At 35.4% G+C, this 22,458-nt stretch overlaps 1 protein-coding gene across 9 annotated transcripts in view; it reads right to left on the bottom strand.

The window, feature by feature from the left end:
- Window positions 1–9,188: 9,188 nt before the first annotated feature.
- LOC129436739 (RNA binding protein fox-1 homolog 3) overlaps window positions 9,189–22,458 on the bottom strand; it is a 295,528-nt gene continuing 282,258 nt past the window's right edge. For 8 of the 9 annotated variants that reach the window (XM_073857800.1, XM_073857794.1, XM_073857795.1 and 5 more), the window contains 3 exons: window positions 20,883–20,941; window positions 17,217–17,295; window positions 13,117–15,646 (listed from right to left, as the gene is read on the bottom strand). In XM_073857800.1, coding sequence (XP_073713901.1) covers window positions 15,602–15,646; window positions 17,217–17,295; window positions 20,883–20,941 — 183 coding nt within the window. In that variant the 3' untranslated portion in view covers window positions 13,117–15,601. Of the gene's footprint in view, window positions 11,311–13,116; window positions 15,647–17,216; window positions 17,296–20,882; window positions 20,942–22,458 lie in introns of those variants that run through there. The other variant, XM_073857796.1, reaches the window with a different exon arrangement.

The raw sequence follows: 22,458 nt of genomic DNA, 5'->3' as shown, positions 1-22,458 counted from the left end.
TACAATCTTCAACACGTCATTCAGCACTGTCCTTCTGCTTCTGTCTGATATTCAAACAACACGTACATGTCAGCATTTAATAACATTTAAATGTGCTCTAACAATGTAAAATATTTAATAATGAAATTTATAATTTTTTCCAGCGAAATGACCTTAGTAATTCAGTTTGAAAATGTACTTTACCAAAGCAGCATTACATTTAGTTTTTAAATAAGTTGTTGAGCTGTTTCTTGTGTCTTTGTTTCATGGTCAGTTATATCTATTTGAATATTATTATTTTTTCATGTTACATACCACTGCAGCAAAATTTACCTTAACAAACAACTTTTCAATAACTGATGGTATTTTTCGTCCATAGCATTGTGAAAACCTACATGTAAGCAGAATAATGTGATTTGCCGTAACTCAACAACATAAAAGTCATCTGAACAATAAAATCCTGTTAGAGGAAACCAGCACACAGGGTTGAAGAAAATAATATCTATAAACTACAGGTGACAATGACAAAAAACTCAAAAAACCTGTGCATCACACAAATATCTAAAAGCTGTTTTACCTCTTTGGCGTCTCAGATCTGACTTACAACATAAAGAAGTGGTTTTCCAGACAGGGCTTGAGTCCCAGACTAAAATGCATGTTTGAGCTGTCTTAATTTAAAATCATCTTGCACTGACGTGACTGTCTCAAGATGCACATCAGTATTGTTTTTGTAGGGTATTTTTGTTAAAACTACTTAAAAGTCCTATAAGGCCCAGTCCTAAACCCTGTCTGGGAAACCTGCCCAAAGTGTCTACATACAGTGATGTATGTAGTGGTGCCTGGGTATACTGTTAAATTTACACCCCCATCTTTTTTAAAGTGGCCCAACTAAGGTCGGACTGGTATAATTAGTTCACTCCAGAATGGGCTAGTGTTGTTACTTAAAGCAACACCAAAGAGTTTTGGCTCTTTGCTCCCCCTCCAGGTTAGAAGCGTAATTGTCCATTACCACTGTCATAAATACTGAGGCATAGCTGGCTCTGATTGGATTGTAGGTCTGCCGTAAAGCAAGTTTTTGTAGTATTCACTCGGACTACAGGACCGCTACCCGACGGTTGGAAACTTCTTTAGTGCGGTTTTGGCCGATAGAGGGCTGCAAAGCGAATGTGAAAGTGCTGTTAACCCTGTTTTGAGTGGATGAACGACTGAAACTGTTTTGGAAGCGTTATTTTAAGGTAAAAAAACCTCTTTGGTGTTGCTTTAATACCTGCTGCCTGACTTCTCACCATAAAGATCATTATGAAATATTTAAAGGGATACTTCACCGATTTAGCATTCAGCTTTGTATCTGTAGAAACCCGGCAGTATTACTGAATGACCATGTTTCCCTCCATCATTTCCCCCTGAGAGGAGAGATATCTGCATTTTGGTTCTGCAAAAAAGTCCTCCGATGATGTAATATGACGATTTTTGCATCATCGGAGGACTTTTTTGCAGAACCAAAATGCAGATATCTCTCCTCTCAGGGGGTAATGATGGAGGGAAACATGGTCATTCAGTAATACTGCCGGGTTTCTACAGATACAAAGCTGAATGCTAAATTGGTGAAGTATCCCTTTAATATTTCGGATTAAAACGTGGGTGTATACCCCATGTCATCTAATAAAGAATTGGCTATACCCTGTATTCCTGCGTAAGCCCTACACTACAGCACTGTTTACATATAACAGAAGCAGAATCAATTAATAACACATACTAACCTTAAACAAGGCAAACCCACTTAGCTAAATAAATAAAAAAATGCTTTACTTTCAGTCTCTTATAGTTGCCATTGCCGCTGCTGGTAAACAATGCTTAATGGAAAATTTCAGCTTTTGGACATTTGCTGAAGTGAAATCACCATGTTTTTTGCCAACAGTAATTAATACATCACAATATAATAGTTACTCTTACCATAAAAACCATGAGTAATTTTCATTTCTTTTTTCTATTTGTTATGCATTTAACAATAAATAAAGGATTTGTTTTATAAGTCACTTTTGTCTTTGAAAGCAATGTACTAGAAAACACGAGGGCCCTCTAGTATATGGCGGCCGTGTTGATGCATCACAGCAATGCACCAAAGTGTTCAGTATCAATGTGCCTGTGATCTTAAAGGGACAGTAAGTAGGATTTACCCCCGTTTAGTGGTGAAATTGTATTTTGCATTCAAACGAATAGTGCGTTCTAGCGCCTCGCTTTTCCAAATGCGTGTTCCAACTATGGTAGCCGTTATGTAATCGCTGATCTCCTTGTCCGGGTCCGTTTCAGCTGGTTCACGTGTTCTGAATGAAAATGCGTTATGGAAACTACTACTTTTTGTCCCTTTCTGCTATTATAGTTTATCAATACGGAGGAATGACATGAAAGCCTCCTTGGACTTACCGTTAAATGTAAATAAAGAGAAGAAATTGTAAGCTTACAAAGCAAAGTCAGATCACTGGCAGAGGTCATTTGACACCAACCAGGACACATTGATTTTAATAAAACACTTCAAACCCTACTTACTGTCCCTTTAAACTGTCATTGAATTAGATAACATCTCATTATGTGCATACAGTATTTTATAGCAGTTCTTATTTAAAATATTAGTGTAGAATTAAAGATTATCGTATTGCAGAGCAATGCATTGTTTTTAAATATAAAGGGTAGCTGTAAACATCCATGTTTTTAAACGGTTGTGGTCATCTGTGAGTGGACGTGTTGCCGGACGTGCAGATTTTTCCTCTGGGATGTTTGTGTGTGAAGTTTTATAGTCGCTGCACGCTGATGTTTATTGTACATTATGGTCTATAAGTCTCAGTAACGCGAGGCCCGTGTAATGGCATGTGTTTCCGGAGGGCCTGATTCATTGAGATCGATGCCGTTTTGGCCTCTCTTAGGTAAATGGTTGCCTAGGAGACGGACAGGTGCTTTCCATCATGTGATCCTGAGGGGGAGCAGGAAGACAAATGCTCTCCTTTGGCCTCCCATCGCCCTGGCAACGCTATAACCCTACATCCTTATGACCGAACTGAAAGACAACGGCATTCAATACAGCAGACGCATGTGAGGAGGGAAATTTAATTTTCTTTAAGCACTAAAAGTGGATTTACAGAATGCACATACTTTTAAGTAAGTCAATTTTGGGTTGAAAGCATGTCTTGAATTCGTTTTAAGGTTTACCGAAACTACAGCTTTTCAAGCAAGCTAGTAGTGATGCTTTGCTTGGGAATGAATTAATCTTTTTGAGAAACAAAAAGGAGGAAAATGTTGACAAATGTTTGTTGTGAGGATAAACATCATAAAGCTGAAGTACTCTGAATAAGTCCATTCCATGTAATTTGTAGCACATTATACTAATTGATGCTTGAGTTGTGGATGAATCAAATCATTTGATTCATTGACTCACCAGTAGAACAAACTGTTCATGTTCTCTTTATTTTTAATTGCTTTGGATTAAACTGTGCTAAATAAATAAATGCATTTTTTTTAAATGTATTTTTTTGTGAACGGATTCGAGGCAAGTCAGATGATGTAAAATAGTTAGGAGCTCTGTATAATTATACACATCTACAATGTCAGAAATAAAGGTACCTCTAAAATAAGTATACTGTACCTAAAGGGTGCATATAAGTACCTAAAAGTACATATAATGATCTTTTTAAAGTGCATGTGTGTGTGTTATTACATTGTAAGGCTATGAGAAGCCTCTTCGAACTTTGGACTATCTGACTTTGAATACAATTCACATGCCGCAATTATATAAACCCCTTCAAGAGTACTTAAGCAGTCGAACAGTTATTGTCAGCACACTAAAACACTGTAAGCTTTATAAAAATAATAATGTAATAAAATGTTGCTACTACCTGACCAATCCGCTTGTTAAGTCTGACGTCAACTTCTTGTCCAAATGCTCCATCACATGCCTTAAAGGGGACATATCATGAAAATCAGACTTTTTTCATGTTTAAGTGCTATAACTTCTGTGTGCTTCTGTCAACCTAGAAAACATCAAAAAGATCAACCCAGTAACTCCGCATGTGAAAAAATAGGTCATTGAAATTTGGCTCCCCTTGTGATGTCAGAAGGGGATAATAACACCCCTTAATCTGCACTATCCAGCCATGGCACTGCCATTTAGTACAGAGAGAAAGAAAGAGAGAGAAAAATAATTGATAGCATAATTGAGTTTCAATTTCAACAGACCACCATCATTGTGATCAGTGTTTGCATTTCATCAGCTCATTTGCATTTTAAAGGAGACACCCAAAATGGCACGTTTGCTCGCACCTACAAAGTGGCAATTTTAAAGTTATAATAAATTATCTATATGGTATTTTGAGCTTCACATTAGAGGTCCTCTTGGGTCCAAATAAATGTACCCGACCCGAAATGACCCGAACACTTTATACTCGAACCTGACGTGCATAAATATTTTTTTTTTAAGAAAGACCCGACCCGAGACAAGCCAAAAAAAAATTTGACCCGAGTCCGACCCGAACCAGTTTTTTTATCAGACTGGACCCAAATGTTATGTGTGCAGTCTGGAGCCCTGCACGCAGCAGTCAGACAAAAAAGAAAACCCAGCTGGTCTCGCAACCAATGTGGCGAGCTGCTCCATTTGTTTTACTTTGTTATCTGACGACGACACCAAGGTAACCATTTAAAATTGACTGACAGGTCTCAATGAAAATTAACCTACCGCCAGCCACACAATGTCACAAGCGCTCTTGGCAAACAGAAGAGAGGTTTGAAAAGGACTTTGACGCACACACGCAAGAGAGTTCTGGTCTACGGTCCGTTCAGCAAAAACACATACATTTAAAATGACCCGAGACTCGATGCTGCTAATATTGTACCCGGCCCATGTCCGAGGCACATGTGAAACTTTTACACCTGAACCTGATCGGGTCTAGGGTCGGACATCAGGTTTTCAGATCTAAGTGGACCCGTGAAGACCTCTAATTCGAAATACATTGAACATAAAACTCGCAATCCTAATCTTTATCTCGGAAATCACAGGTCAGGAAGAAATTAATCTTTATAAAGTATTGTTGAAGTATTGTTGCCTGGGACGTACTGAGCTTGCAGAATGTGTACATCGCAAGTTTATAAAAAATAGCTTCAATGCGTGATACAGTGCTTATAAAAAGCTTTTTGAGTTTATAGTCTCATATAAAGTGAGAGGAGGCTTGGACCCAAAAATGGTCTTTATATATCATGACTTAACAAGCAGATAACTAGTCTTCATACCTGTCTTTGTGACAGACAGGTTACCTAATTAAAAAAAAAAAAATCTAATGCACATTGATTTAAAGTAGGTTTACAGAAAACACACATTTCAGTGCAATGCTTTAGGTGTCATAAGACATCATTGAGCAGTTTATTAAAAGTAAATTAGGATTTGGTGTAAAGAAATGCTTTTTACAGCTACTGTAAAAATTCACTTAAAATAGAGTGCCATGCACAGTGATGATGATTTATTTCTATAGGCAAAACCCGGAAGAGAGTTAGCATTTTACCACTTCCATCGTCAGAATATGGGTTATGTTGGGTTAACATAAGCCTATATTCTCATGTTTTATTCTCTGAGATAAAACACACCATGACCCCATTCGTGACTGGTTAAAACGCTTTAAAGGTCACATTAAAGCTTTAAAAAAGTTATTTCTATTATACTGTATATTAATGATATTTCAAACGTGTCTACTCAATTAAATTGTGTTTTATTTGCAGATGATACAAATTTATTTTGTTCCAATCAAAATTTGAGACAGCTTCTGGACATATGAAAATATTTTAAAAAATGATTTGATGTAAATCATTTAATATAAAATCATTAAATATAAATAAAAAGTCATTAGATATAAATAGTCATTAAAGATAAATGAAACTAAATTATTTTAATTTAGTAACAAACAAATAAATACAAAACTCCAGATTAGAATTGATAAGTTTGAACTAGAAATGGTAAATGAAATTAAATTTTTAGGGGTCATTATTGATCACAAGATTAGTTGTAAATCACACATAACTTACATAAAGTCAAACATTTCTAAAACTCTGGCAATCCTGTCTAAAACAAAACAAATTCTTTAAAGGCCTTAAAAGTACTTTACCAGTCTTTAATAGTGCCATATATGACCTATTGTGTAGTGATTTGGGGAAATACATATAAAACAATAATAAAACCAAAACCAATTTGTATTCTGCAAAAACGTGCAATACAGATTATAAATAAAACAAAACAAGTTATTTATAAATTCCAACCTATTAAAATTTGATGACTGAATTTAAAATAGTTAAAATAATGTTTAAAATAATAAATAATAAAGTTCCAGACTGTGTCCAGAACTTGTTTCAGATGAAATCGATCTCTTATGATCTTCGAGGAACATTTATGTTAGGGTTAGGGTCCATTAGTAGATTTAAGAAACTATATAAAAAAAAGATTACACTATATAAAGCAGAATGAATTTAGTTTATTTTTCTTTTAGTCATTACACACAAGATGACTTTGGGTCTTGGTGGTGTGTGTAAAACTAATGATATGTAAAAAGGATCGACGTAATAAGCATAAGCTTTAGCGGATATCTTTTCGGTCAATCTTTTCTTTTTAAATTTTGTATACATTGTAATTTAATATTTGCTTGTAAATTGTCTTTTTTCTTCTTTTCCTTTTTGAAGTTGACCAAAATAAACTTTAACTTACTAACTAACTAAAAGGTGGTTGCTAACAAGTTGCTAAATGGTACTTCATACTATGGGGACTTTAAACGTCATCGCGCGCAAAGATCTCAAAAACAACACAACAGGTTGTTTTTGTTTAATAAAATTTGAAAAAGCTGTCAAAAGCTTGGTAATGATGACGTCGATGTTGAGAGACCGTGGTGTTGTTCACTTGTAGCGTGACGTCAGCTTTTCATTTCTAGTAATCAAAATAAAAGTTGTGTTCATCTGTGAAAATTATTTTGTTGGATAAAACATTTAAGTGTCATAAACTTTGGTTAAACACAGAGCTTATATTTGTGATAATCCAAAAGTCTATGGGAAGAATGAATGGGTTTTTGGCAAGAGAACCAGTGTCCCCCTAACCTGCAGGTTGGCATACAAAAATACATCACCTCTGCGGCACTCTATACAGTATCATATACAAGGCGTCATGTTGTCAAACACCAAATAATCAACTTCAAACATCACACACTCGGACAAATGAACTCAAGTAGACAAGTTTATTAATGTAATAATGATGATGTCATATCAATGGGTAGTAATAAATATGATGTCATAATACTTATAATAATAATCATAATGTTTTTTATGTCAGAATAACAAACAGAAGTTTTGTCTGAGACTTGTAACGATTTTACAAGACAAAGAAAAACTGATACATTCACTGAACTCATGGGGGATTCAAAGAGAGTTTGTTCTTTAAATATTTTCAATTTTTTTTAAATATACCTTGAATGCTTACAAAAATGAGAGATTTAAAAAATCCTTACAAATAAACCTTACTCTTTTAGAACAAAATACAAGATTTTGGTGGCTGGGGAAAGAAGAGAGAACGCCGATATTTACAAGACAGAGTAGAGATAGAAAAACAAGAGTTTTACCACAGTAAAACCAGAGAGATGCCGTCTCTCCTTTCTTTAACAAACCTTTTTGATTCTTCACACTTCTTAACATCTTTTAAATAGAAGATATGAGATGGACTGTAGAGCTTAACCTGAATTAAACCTGGACCAATCCTTTAATAAGCTGATGATTTGTTAGGTCATGTAAACGTCTTGAAATATGATTCGTATTTACTTTGATTTATCAAACTCTAGATTGTTGTCAGTACAGTTCATTTGCATATATGTGTTTTGTCTGTCTGTCTATTCACTGTGTTGACATCAAGGACAAAGAAAATCCTGCTTGTAAACATGTTTTCTTCTGTTATGATGGATTTGTTATGTGATACTGTAGCACATGCACAGTAAATATCACTCATCGATTGTTCATCCTTCAATGACGCAAACACTGATTGGTTGAGTTACACAGTAAGAGCACACAGGTTTTCAAATGTACGGTTTGCATATTTTCAGCTATTTTACAATGTTTGTTTTATGTACAATTGTTTTTAGAGATTGACATTTTTATTTCTATAATTGTGGTTTAATATATCTCTGAGCACCACTCGGTTGTTTAATAACTATTCTCTGTTTGTGTCACCTTCATTTGTGTTTAAAGCATACTTAAAAAAACTTTCGTTAGTATTTTTGTCTTGTTTTCAGTACATATATCTAATATCTAAAAATACTTAAATTAAGATGCATTTTCTTGATCAGTAAAATGACCTAAGATAATAAGTAAAAAATATCAAATTTAAGTGAATTTGTGCACAAAACAAGCGAAAAAAAAATCTGCCAATGGGGTAAGCAAAGACTTTTTTCCTAAACACTTAATTAAATTTTGTTTACCCCATTGGCAGATCTTTCTGCTCGTTCTAATCACAAAATTCACTTAAAATATGATATTCACTTAAGTATGATATTTTCTTAGGTCATCATAATGTATCTTAATTTAAGAATTTTAAGATGCAGGGGTTTTCAAACCTCATGATACTAGCGACGCCTAAATATTATAAACCTTTTGTGAGTGACCCTCTACCTAAAATATATATACATTTACATATTTTTATGTATAACAAGTATAACCAAACTTTAGAGCAGTGGTTCTCAAACTTTTCAGTGTGCAGTGTAGGGTGCATCCCTTTGCGCTCTACCCCAGAGAAAAATCATGACCTAAAACTATCTGAAACTTAGAATTTGAATTAAACAAAACATATCTAAACAATATCTAAAAATTCTTAAATTAAGATGTTTTTCTTGATGAACAAAATTACCTAAGATAATTAGTAAAAATATAAAATTTGTGCATAAAACAAGCGAAAAAAATCTGCAGATGGGGTAAGCAAAAAACTTTTTTCCTAAACACTTAATTAAATTTGTTTACCCCATTGGCAGATTTTTTTGCTAGTTTTAATCAAAACAAAACAAAACATGTTAAATTATACAATGTAGTGCTGTTGGTTGTTTTTTTTTTTGTTAAATTTTATTAAATTTAAACAAATTGGGGCCCACCAGCCCCCTCCCCAGTTTGGGAACCACTGCTTTAGAGTAATGCTATAAACCTAAAGAGAAACATTTTCAATTTAAATGTATTTTTTACTGCAGCAACTTTGACAATAAACCTTGTTTCACGGCAGCTTTACAAGGATACTGCCTTACAAATCCCAGTGAGGACACTGTAATAACGAAAACACACTAGAAAGATACAAAGCAAATAAAACAATACTGGAATATATGTGGCAAGAAATTAAACAAACACATAATAAATACATAAAAAATACTATGACATTTTCTGGGGACCCCCTAGATCAGGGGTGGGGAACCCTGGTCCTGGAAGGCCACTGTCCTGCAAAGTTCCGTTCCAACCCTAATCACACACACCCGAAAATCAAATTAAAGTCTTCAGGATTACTTGGAAATTAAATTCAGGTGTGTTTGATTAGGGCTGGAACCAAACTCCGCAAGACAGTGGCCCCCCAGGACCCTGGGCTCCCCACTCCTGCCCTGGATCCTCCTGGTGGTCCCTGGACACCAGTTTGAAAACCCCTGGTTTAAAAAAAATGTCAAGTCTTGATCTTTCTAGAGAGGAAATAACTCTCAGACATCTGCATCATATCAGCATTATTCAAATAATTCTGAAATCTTTGATCAGAGCAACATGGGTCACAAATGCCTGGTTTGCCCAATCATTGTTTAAAGAACTTTATGGAAGAGGCGGGGTTAGAGATAAACTCCAACCTAAGCAAAGCTTATGAGGCTTTGTAAATATAATAAGTAATATTCATTTAAATCTAAAAAGGTAAAAGTTTTTTCTAGGGTATAATAATCTCAATATATATCAACAATAGACTGTGAAAGTGTATAAATGTGTCACAGAGTACAGGCTGGATAATAAAGCACGATTCAGTTATGAGTGGAATAAAATATAAAAAGAGCGACTCACACGCGCACACACACAGCCACTTCACGCAACTCCCAATACTCAATAATAGATATGTGTTATCTATGTACAAATACATCTACTAATACACTCTGAACATATATGAATACATTCTTGAAAACACGTTGAACGGGAAAATGTTCTTTTAAAAATTCAAGCCATTTTCCTAAATAAAATCCTCTGTTTGTTACACCCCCCTGAAATACTGCGTAGAGCTGACGTATTTACCAGAGAACAGGTTAACAGTCACTTTGTAAAACATCATTTTTAAAGGAAGCATTTTATGTAGGTAAATCTGTGGATATAGTTTTCATATAGTACTATAATAATCCTATAATACTTTTCTAACGTTAAAGACTATAGATGCATCCGTTTCATTTATTTTGGCTGGGAATACTTCACCTGGTTTAAAGTAAACGCGTTTATATAGTAATGCACTTGCATCATGACCCCAGCATAGTGAATTTAAGTGTAAATCATTTGTATGCAAATCACGTGTTTCACAAGCGCGGCCCTCTTGTCATAAACTACAACCCTGACATCACTGAGATGCACTCAAAAAATTTTTTTTTTTATATTTCTGACTCGTATAATATTCTGTTGTCTGAGGCTCTTGTTTTGCAGTTGTGCGTTTATCAACCAGTATGAACAAACTCACCCTCCTCGTCGTCTTAATAGCTGGAGAATACTGATCAGAAATTGACATCTTTAGTTTTATAATAAAATAGTCTGAACCAGGTACGACACAGGAAGTTGGTCGGCAACATTGCCAATCATCAGAGAGTTATGACATCAGCCACAGGAAGTGAATGCGTAGCTCTATCCACATAAACGAATCAAAAGCTGGAAGTGGACCAATTTGTCTTCTTTACAGGAATAGAATGAAATGGTGAGTGAGCAATGAGGACGTAAGCTCCGTCCATGTGGAGTAAAAGAGATTATGGTGGAGAATGTGGGCAGAAATCACTTCACACTCATATCAGTGTCAATTTTCTGTCCATCTTCAACTGAGATAAACATAAACGCGTATCTTCGTGTACATGAACTGCTTCGCTTCATTAACGCAAATATATAAAAAATAAAATGTTTTCAGATGTTTTTCATTGGTTCTTTCAATAGCCGTCTCATTCTTGTCCGTTATTTTCCAGTTGAATGTACATTTTTTTTCATTGTTTTTCTCTGGATTTCCTCATGATGATCGTGTGTCCTGATGTCCTGAGGTGCAGTTCTGTCTCTGTCCATCTTTAACTGTATTTACTGAGGTGAACAAAACACAAACAGATGAGAGCAAATTCATAAAAGTGATGCTGTAAAATCTGATTAAATCAATTTTACAGAAAAATGTACAGTGCCTGAAAAATAAGACTGTATTCACAGAGTTTAATGCATTTTATAAATTTTGCCATTATTTACTCAATTTCACATCATTCCAAAGAAAAGAAAACAAAATCAGACAATATTTTAATCTACATGTATTTTTGGTTAATAGTAATAAGAAATAAATGGCACCCCAAGTCAGATGGTTGCTATTTTATTTATAAACGCTGGTACTGTAAGCTCTTTATTTTATTTTGACATATTCATGAATAATAATGAACTTGAATATATCTATATATAATGAATATGTAAACATCAAATATTATCTTTCATAATAATATTATAAGACCATATCATACACATTGCAGTTCAAAATATCAAACCAAAGTACTTACAACTCACAGAGGGATCAATGAATACAATGAAAATAACATGGTTTAAAGATCAACTGTTTATCTAGAGAAAGTCCACTATATAGCTAATATTCAACATTTATGAAGAGCATCATATATACATATTCACAAAGCATCATTTTTTGCTTTTATCTTTTTTCAACGTGCTGTTCTTAATATATATTTTTTTGCTTAGCATAGTAAACAAGACAGTCCAGAAGAATTGAACCCTGAAGTGTAAATAGACGTCAGTCTACAGGACTTTACATCAGTTATATTCATATCAATTTTTTGTGCTGATATGTAGACTTCATGATAATTGCAGAATAGATACATAATACATTTAAAGATATTTAAAAAAATAATATAATCAAATAAAAAGGCAACTTCATTTTTAAACCAAATCTAACACAGAGAAATAAACATTAAATCACTCACACAGTGTATAAGCATCAACAACATCAGAGATGGACAACAGAGCATCTGTCCTGTCTCCAGAGTAAAATACTGTTAATAATAATAATAATAAAAAAGCTTAGATCCTGAATATTTTTACAACTTCAGTACGATGGAGTGGTCAGTGGGCAAACTTTCACAGACACACACATATATATTTCATTATAAAATGTTGTCATGTCATGTTACATACAGTATTTATAAACCTTTGATGTTTTAATTCTCTTTGGTTGGATATTGCAGAGAAAATAACACATGTACAGCCACAGAAAAAAATTAAAAGACCATTTCAATGAATGATTTACTATTTATACGTATACGTTTAAGTGAAATTTTACTTGTTATATTTTACTTCATTCTGTCAACTACCGACAGCATTTCTGCCAAATTCTAAATAAAAATTATGATTTTATTTGCATTTATTTATTAAAAATTGAAATAGGAAAAACATGGTCAAAATAAAAATGTGTTTTCCGATCTTTAATACTGAGTTCAAATTAACTTCTCAACATCAAAATACTCCTGTTTTTCCATGTATTTTAGGAAAAAATGAAAGGTAACACTTTACAATAAGGTTCATTAGGTAACATTAGTTAATGTATTAACTAACATGAACAAACCATGAGCAATATATTTGTTACAGTATTTATTAATCTTTGTTAATGTTAGTTAAAAGAAATAAAGCTGTTCATCGTTTCCTCTTGTTAGTTCACATTGCATTAATTAACGTTAACAAAATTTTAATAAAGTATTAGTAATTGTTGAAATTAACATTAACACAGATTAATAAATGCTGTATAAGTGCAGTTCATTATTAGTTCGTGTGAACTAATGTAGTTAACTAATGTTAACTAAATGAACCGTATTGTAAAGTGTTACCAAATTTAAAAAATATATTAAAAAAAAAGATTTTTAGTCACATCTTTCATTGGTCTTTGGGTGACTTTATGTCACTTCCAAGGTTTGCTTTTGTTGAAATTCAAAAAGAGACTATACTGAAATGGTTACATTACATCTATGATGAATAAAGTCAAACCTGGAGTGGTCTTTTATTTTTTTCTGTGGCTGTATTTTCAGATGATACGTTCAGATACATCATGTATTGCACAGCAGGTTTTATCTAATAGGCTAGCTTATATCTGATTGGACGGCTTCACACAGGTGCCACATCAGTCCAATGAAAAACAATGTAATGTTACAGTACAGTGAGACTTCTGAGGAAGAACCAGTACTTGAGATATTTAATAGTGTTAAAACACACACAAGCTGTTGTATTTGTGTGTTGACAGTCTCGCATTTAGAGATGATGATATTCTGACACACACACAACTACACCTGATATATATGTGAAGAGATGCAGTTCATCACAGTCTGTCAATATGCAACTGTAGAGGCTCTTCAGAGGTTTATTTGCACTCAAAAAAGTTAGCTTTATTTAAACCATTTATTTTAACACGATTGATGCAGTTTCTGTTTTAATAAAAGTTGCATAATTGAATTTAAACTGAATTGAAATTGTAACCTTCGGCTTAACTTGATGTTTTATTTTGAAACAACATGATTCAGTCAAGTAGGCCTATCACAAACATTCAAAATAATAAATTTGGCTCATTTTTTGTCAAATCAACTCAGATTTACAAGTCATGTCAACAGAGATGAGTTGTCACAACTTACAACATTAAGTTGACTTTTCTCAACTATATTTTATAAGTTATAACAACTCACCTGTAGTTATAACAACTCATCTCTAGTCAAGATAAATAATAGTAAGTTGAAATGACTTGTAAATCCGAGCTGATTCAACAAAAGTTTTTGGCAGCAAAGTAATTTTTACAGTGTGGTTTTAAACAAATTAATTCAATGTGATGTTTTCAAATTTAGGTTTTCAATATGCTTTGCATGGGACTGAATAATGAGAGCAAATGTAGAAATTAATTAAGTTGAACTTAATTATTAATTATTATTATTATTAATTAAGTTGAACTTAAATTGTTTTTATTTGGAAAATCGTGTTGGGTTTACATGAATCAGTCATGTTGTGCTACATTAAGTTTTTATTTTTTTCATGTTAAGTAAACGTGAATTAGTCATTTTCTATCGACGTACAGTAATTGAGTAGAGCTTACATGTTAATTTCATGTTTAAAAAAAACATGGGCCAATCACGTGGATCCACTGATCCAAATCTTTGAATTATGTTCAGCCAATTAACTTTTTTTTAATTTGGTGAAAATCATTGTGTATGCATAAAGGATTGAAAGGAGTTTAAAACATTGTACAATTACTTTACATTTTCTTAAGAGGAATGTTTGCTTTGTAAACATTCAAACTTACTTTTAGCTAAAGATTACAAAGTTTGAAAAGGATTTTGCCTTTATGAATTCAACTCAATTTAAAGTAAGATTTTGCAAACAAACATCACAATGAAATCTGAAACACTGATTATAGAGTTTTTACAAACTTTAACCAGACATTTTAATAAGAAGAAAGAAGAGCTTTGTGAAAGCAAAATCAAGCATGCATTTTAAAGACCAGAGGGGTTTATGAAGATTATAATGTTAAGGGTATCTTGTAAAGCGTGTGGTTTGCAAGAAGCTGCTTGATAAATGCCAAGCGTGCATTTTTGCAATTATAATACAGTTTTGATTCATTTTAGTTTTTTTACCCACAACATAATTCCAATGTTATTTGATCATTTTCATGTTTCATATAATACTAAAATGTACGAGAAACATATAAATAAAGAATGAAACTATTTCTCTATCAGAGCTGTATGAAAAACAAGTTCACAGCTTTCAGAGGTAAATCTGTAATGTCATGTCCTCTCATCTGTGCAATCACGCACATAGACAACCTTCAAATAAATGCTCAAAATATGTACCCCAGCTGTCACTGGGTCAGTAGTACCCTTTAATATTTATGTATGCATCACTAGGTACAGATATGTGTACATTTGGTACCAATATTTTGAGTTTTGAGTTGCCTTTTCGTTGAATAGGATCCTGAGATATATTTTAAAATAAACTAGCAGCTATATACACAATAAACCAAATATTCAACCATTTCATACTCATAATAGTCAAGCAAAGTAGGAGAGACCATAAAACAGAATTATATAGAAATGTGTAAACATTGCCAACATTAAAAACAACAGCTTGAAAAGTAAACAAAGCCAATTTTGTACAATATATATATATACTTTATGAGGCTCTTATCTCCTGATTTCCCACACAACATCTGTGCACAACACAAAAACAAGAAAAGCGTCCCCGTCGTCGTCTTGAGCGGATGTCGGTCATCGCTGTGACCTGGAAGCATTTTAGTTTGAAACCGAACTCCACGTTGACAAAGTTTTATTGGTTTTGTTTGTTTGTTTGTTGTGGTTTAGTATGGCGTGAAGCGATTGTACCCTCCTCTGTACAGGCTAGCCTGCAACATCAAAGATGACAAACGACCAATCAGAGGAAAGCTAGTAACCACGGTAACGGCGGCATTCAATCCCATCAAATTTCCTTCCTTGTGCGTTCTGCGTTGAGGGGCGCTAAACAGCATTGATTTCTGTAATGAGATTGATGCGTGTGTGTTTGCTATCGCTGATGCAGACAAAAATGTAAAAGCATTACAATTCGGATTTCCAGCTGAACTCTATAAACTCTTCCTTAACTTCAGTTTATTAATAATGTTGAGATCAAGGCGAGAGTCCGGTGTACTTTTTGGGTATCTCATTACAACTCTGTAATGCTGTGTGCATTGTGCAGAACTGAAAGTATTAGAGACCCATAACTACATTAAATCAAATTAAAGCCAATGCGCTTCAAAGCCATTGCGAAATATTCCCTTTAAAGTCGAGCATGCAGAAATCTTGCAGCGGTTTTGGACGCATGCATGCACAGAACGGCGGTACTGCCTAGACCTTCAAAGGATAATTCGGACTAATTTAGGAGAATCCACATGCTGGTACAAACCCTCATTTGGTTGGGAGCCTTCTGCAATTTCATGATGCTGGGAAAACCAGCAAAGAGAATTTGATGCAACCTCAGAGGAACTAATTATTAAAAGCAAAAGCTCTCAGTATCGCACTCCCAAACATGAATCAGTTATGATTAAAGAAGCAAAAGTCAAAGTGCATTTTGCCCGACAGATGAGAGATCATTTGACCGCTCTGTAATAATCCTGGATGAGTTGTATTTGTGCATCAATCACAAACACACACACATGCACGCATGCTTCCTACACAGACAGCATTTTTTAGGGAGTGAACGTGTGCTCCTGATATGAAAAGTTTATTCCCTAGCTGTCATTGGAGCGGTACCCTTTCAAAAAGTACTTTAAAGATATAAATTAAGACCTTTTTAAAGGGTACACCCCTGTTTTCGTTCAAACGTCCTGTACAGGCAGTTTTTTCTTAGTGCTGAGGAAGAGCAAGGAAGGAAATTTGCAAGGACTGAAGCACAATATGTCAATAAAATAAATGAGGAGAGTTTAAAATAAAAGCTCTTAATTAATGAAAGCTTTTAGCTAGCAGCTGCACCGGGGAGCTTTATTTACTCTTGATTTCGCCTCTTTTTTTTTCCATTTGTTTTGCAGACGTCCTGTGAAACACTGCAGGCATGCCGGAGTGCCAAATCAGAGTCGCATTTCTGACTCAAAGCAGTCTACTTGCGTTTGTCCCACGGCACACTGCTGCATGCATTACATGCACCTACAGTTGTTGTGAATAGAGAGAAAACCACGCAGCTCCTCTCGCGCTCTGATTGGACCGTTACTGCTTTCATCTTTGATGCTGCAAACGCTAGCTAAAAACAGACATTAACCCATTGATGTGCACCTGCTAAATACTTTAGTCATCTAAAACTGCCATAACAAAAACATTCACTTTTTATAATTGTGGGGTACAACGTTGATTTACACAACAGCAGGAAGCTGAAAAGCTTCTTACAAACAACAGAGATTAAAGGCAATTTGAGAAATATGAAGAGTAAAGGTGTTGTTGTTTTACCATGGTTCCCACGCTGTAAGTGGTTGCAGGGCCGATGGCATGATTATATGGATCTGCTGTTGCATAGACTCGCCCATAACTGTGGACAGACAACAAACACACGCCGAGTTAAAGCAAAGTCACTTCTAAAGGTGCAGTGTGTACATTTTACAAGGATCTATTGGCAAAAATGCAATATAATACTGTATACAGAACATATGTTTTCAGCGGTGAACCATTATGTTTTTATTACCTTAGAATGAGCCATTTTATCTACATTCACTGCGGGTCTCCTTAAAAAGAAGTCGCCGTCATATTTCTACAGTTTCCCTAAATGGACAAACTGCTCTACAGAGCGCATTTTGCCACGTTTTTTTCTTAGACGACAACTTGTTTGTGCTATGGCGGCTACCGTAGCTTCTTTATTTGTTTCGAAAGAGAGGGGTGAGTGGTGGATTGAACCGTTGGTTGCAATTTGCAATCTCATCACTAGATGCCGCTGAAATCTATGCATGGCACTTTTAAGGAAGATACACCATTAGGCAGGCATGCAATGCTTAAAAAATTGGATGAGAAATTGCGGTGTAAATCTGACAGTTCATTGTGATATGATACAATATTGATTATCTCCGACAGCCATGCGATATTTGCTGGTACATCAAACATTTCTTCGATGCAATTACGAATCGATTTGATTAATTTATTGATACTTTAGTATTATGTGCCTAGTTAAGCAGTCACAAATGTACTAAGCCCCTAAGGCAGTGCTTCTCAAATAGTGGGGCGGGACCCCCAGGGGGGCACATGAGACCCCGGGGAAAATACTTTTTCAGGAAGTGATTTTTTTGCACCGTCACTTAAAGACATTACACCCAAAACACGCTGATAAGCCGCTTGCGTTATTTTTTATTATTTATTGATTATATTTAATTTAATTTTTCAGTATCAAATGGTCAAAAAATATACTGTAAATAAGGATTGATTTTTTTATTTCAGGCAAATTGATGCATTTTAAGTCTTTTCTGTTACAGACTAAAAACAATGTTAATAAAGTTATTCTTTGTTGTAAGTTGATTGATATTTCTTTTTTTGTGTTTTCTTTAATGTTAATAAGGATACAATGCTTTGCAGATGTGTCATTTTAAAGACAAATTAAACTATTTACAGTCGCGGCGGAGAGTTGGGGGGGCGCAAAATGTTTACTTCTTCCTAGGGGGGGTGTGACAGAAAATAATTGAGAAGCACTGCCCTAAGGTGACATTGGAGTAAAAAAATCTAAAGTTTAGTTTCACGTACGCGCACGAAATTTCATGTGCTCACCTTTATGTGCAGAAGTTTAGAAGGTTAGTTTTACGCGCTCACGTGAAACTTTCGCGTGCGAACATGAAACTATCGCGCAAGCACGTGAAACTATCAAAGCTAAATGCGGTAGTTTCACGTCCGCACGCGATAGTTTCATGTGAGCACCGGATAGTTTTACATGAGCACGCTATAGTTTCATGTGATCACGCGATAGTTTTACGTGAGCAAACAATAGTTTTACGTGAGCATGCAATAGTTTCACGTGAGCAAGCGATAGTTTCACGTGAGCACGCGATGGTTTTATATGAGCACGCGATAGTTTCACGTGAGCACGCAAAAGTTTCACGTGAGCACGCAAAAGTTTCACGTGAGCACGCAAAAGTTTCACGTGAGCATGCGATAGTTTCACGTGAGCATGCGATAGTTTCACGTGAGCATGCGATAGTTTCACGTGAGCATGCGATAGTTTCATGTGAGCATGCGATAGTTTCACCTGAGCATGCGATAGTTTCACGTGAGCATGCGATAGTTTTATGTGAGCACGCAATAGTTTCACGTGAGCATGTGATAGTTTTATGTGAGCATGCGATAGTTTTACATGAGCACGTGATAGTTTCATGTGAGCACGCAATAGTTTCACGTGAGCATGCGATAGTTTCACGTGAGCATGCGATAGTTTCATGTGAGCACGCAATAGTTTCACGTGAGCATGCGATAGTTTCATGTGAGCATGCAATAGTTTCACGTGAGCATGCGTTAGTTTTAGGTGAGCATGCGATAGTTTTATGTGAGCACGCAATAATTTTTACGTGAGCACGCAATAATTTTTACGTGAGCACGCAATAGTTTCACATGAGCATGCAAAAGTTTTATGTGAGCATGGATAGTTTTATGTGAGCATGCGATAGTTTTACATGAGCACGCGATAGTTTCATGTGAGCACGCAATAGTTTCACGTGAGCATGCGAGAGTTTCACGTGAGCATGCAATAGTTTTATGTGAGCACGCGATAGTTTTAAATGAGCACGCGATAGTTTCATGTGAGCATGCAAAAGTTTTATGTGAGCACGCGATAGTTTTATGTGAGCACGCAATAATTTTACGTGAGCACGCGATAGTTTCATGTGAGCACGCGATAGTTTTATGTGAGCACGCGATAGTTTTATGTGAGCACGCGATAGTTTTATGTGAGCACGCAATAATTTTACGTGAGCACGCGATAGTTTCATGTGAGCACGCGATAGTTTTATGTGAGCACACGATAGTTTCACGTAAGCACGCAATAGTTTCATGTAAGCACGCAATAGTTTTATGTGAGCATGCGATAGTTTCATGTGAGCACGCGATAGTTTTACGTGAGCACGCGATAGTTTTACGTAAGCACGCGATAGTTTCACGTGAGCATGCAACAGTTTCATGTGAGCACACGATAGTTTTATGTGAGCACGCGATAGTTTCATGTGAGCACGCGATAGTTTCATGTGAGCATGCGATAGTTTTACGTGAGCACGCGATAGTTTTACACGAAACTAAACTTTTTTAATTTTTGCTCAATGTCCCTCCTTAGGGGCTCCGTACAAATGCAATCTAGATATATTAAATAAACGTTTAATTTAACTCTATAAAAAATGCAAATCTGTGCCCCAATAGGAACATTTACATTAACAAAGAATTTTTTTTTTTTTAAATAAAGAAAAATAAGTAATAAAGGAACAATTTCACATAAAATCAAGCTTAAGATGGCAACAATAAAAGTCTTTAGTGTTTCAGCTGAGCTGGCAAAGGTTTTGTCCAATCCATTTTCCAAATACAAAATATTTCCAAACCCATGATTTGCGCCCGATAGTCACAACGTCTTCTACCTCTTTCACTGTGTTTTCTGTGCTACAAAAATTTTATTGCTGCATTGCATTCACTTGCAGACACTAGCAGACGAAAATAAACAAAAAATGCGATCTTTGGTGGAAATGCGTAGATGGACGTTACGTCAATAAATGAGGACGCGGAGAGTGTCAAAATAAAGGCACCTCATTTCGGTATTTTCTGTTTTTGAATCGATGCATCGTATCGTTAGAAATGTAATCAATGCATCGATCCACCCCTATGAGAAATAATCTTGAGTTCATTTCTTTAAGTTATCCTTTTCGCCATTTTGCCTTTATTTGACAGACAGTACGTAAGGAGACGACAGGAAAGTATTGGGTGAAGAAATGGATACGTGATCGGCATAAGATTCGAATTTGGAGCACTGCCCACTATAGTCTCCGTTCGGTTGTTTGAGTTCATTTTCAGATTTTTTTGTAATCTTTTGTTCATCTAATCACAGTTTTAGGTTTCAAAATTTTGACAGACTGTTGTCTTCTGTAACTTGTAATAAACACATACCTGTCACTGAAGGCTGTAGCTGTCGTAGGTTGTGTATATCTGTACGCTGCATAACCGCCCTGCAAACACAAACCACAAAACATATAACACACAAAAACATCTGTCTATCAAACACGTTGCTACTTTAAATGATTCAATATTAATGTTGCATTTCTTTGATGTAGTCGCTTTTAACTGCTTAAAATCTGCTTTGAATCAATGTGTTGTAAAAACTTTTAAATGTTTTTCACTTCATGTGTCACATATGATCAACTCTTTCTCTGTCAACAGATCTCTATGTTATAGGACAAAGTGGTCTGTTTTCTTGTGATTTGGTGTTTTGTATCATAATCATGAGAGCAGGACGTGTGGGGTGGAGATCAGATCATCTGTCTGCAGGCTCATCACTAATAACCAACATTAATCAGTACGTCAGAAGATACTTCAGTCCAGTTACCACACAAAACATTCGTGCATGTTCAGATCAAACCAGCAGGAGGAGCTACAGCACTCACAAACATCACTGATGCCTTCTCTTTAGAGATGCTCTGAATGTGAGATATAGCTTGATAACTGCATATAAATTAGGTCCAGAAAGTTTTATGTGCATCGAGCGAATCTGTGACGGTCAGCAGAGCTCTACGCAGGGCTGCTGTATTATTTAACAAGAGCTTTTCACACGCTGCAAAATGCCCGAGGCACATGGATGTTCACGAATGCTGAGAGAAGGTTAAAATCAGACGGTTTAGTCACTGAGACTCAAATTTATAAACATTTCGCGTTCTCAGCTCAGGAGGCTAAATGAAGCCAAAACTATTTTTAGGGGTTAAAGTAGATACACATAGAACAAAACACAGAGCTAAAACAATAACATTGACAGTGAAACTTTTCATATTTAATTGACTAACTTCTTGGCAAATCTGAGCTCACAAAAATACAAGCATACAGGCACAAGGAGCAGATTTGAAATTTCCAGCTATTAAAAAAAACAAAAAACAAGATGAAACTGTACATGTAATGTTGTTTGACAATGCAACATTTAGAAAGATTGCAAATAAAATTTTATTGAATACTGAACGTATTGCTAGTTTACCCATCATCTGTCATACCAGTTTTGGCAATAGAACAAAATGGCACATTTGATGAAGATGTTGGAACGTATGAAATCAGGTTATAGGTGGAGGGGGGAATTGTGAGGTCACATGACCCCTCCCCTTTGTTCCCGTGGGGACAGGAAGTGAGGAGGAGCAGCCGTAGTAAACTTCCTGTGGGACTCTGCTGATTGGAGCCCACGCCTGCAGACACGCGGGGTAATAAATCAGACTGTCACCACCTCTGCCCCAATACACAGCACATGCCTCTTATCAGGACACTGTGAACGAGAGCGCACGCTTTACGATCCTAAATATGGTAACAAAACGTACTGTTGAGAAAATAATTAATGAAGACAAAACGAGACGAGAGAAGATGAGAGCAAATGAGATGAGCTGGGGGTAGAAAGATGAGAGGATGAGAAAGTGAGATAAAATGAGAAGAGAGTATGAAAGGAGATGAGATAAAAAGTGATGAGAGTATGAAAGTGACATGTTTGTCAAGT

Source organism: Misgurnus anguillicaudatus, chromosome 19, assembly GCF_027580225.2.
Source record: "Misgurnus anguillicaudatus chromosome 19, ASM2758022v2, whole genome shotgun sequence".
In the NCBI taxonomy this organism is placed as follows: domain Eukaryota; kingdom Metazoa; phylum Chordata; class Actinopteri; order Cypriniformes; family Cobitidae; genus Misgurnus; species Misgurnus anguillicaudatus.
Note: the sequence above shows the minus strand (reverse complement) of the source record. Positions and strands in the feature narration are given on the sequence as shown.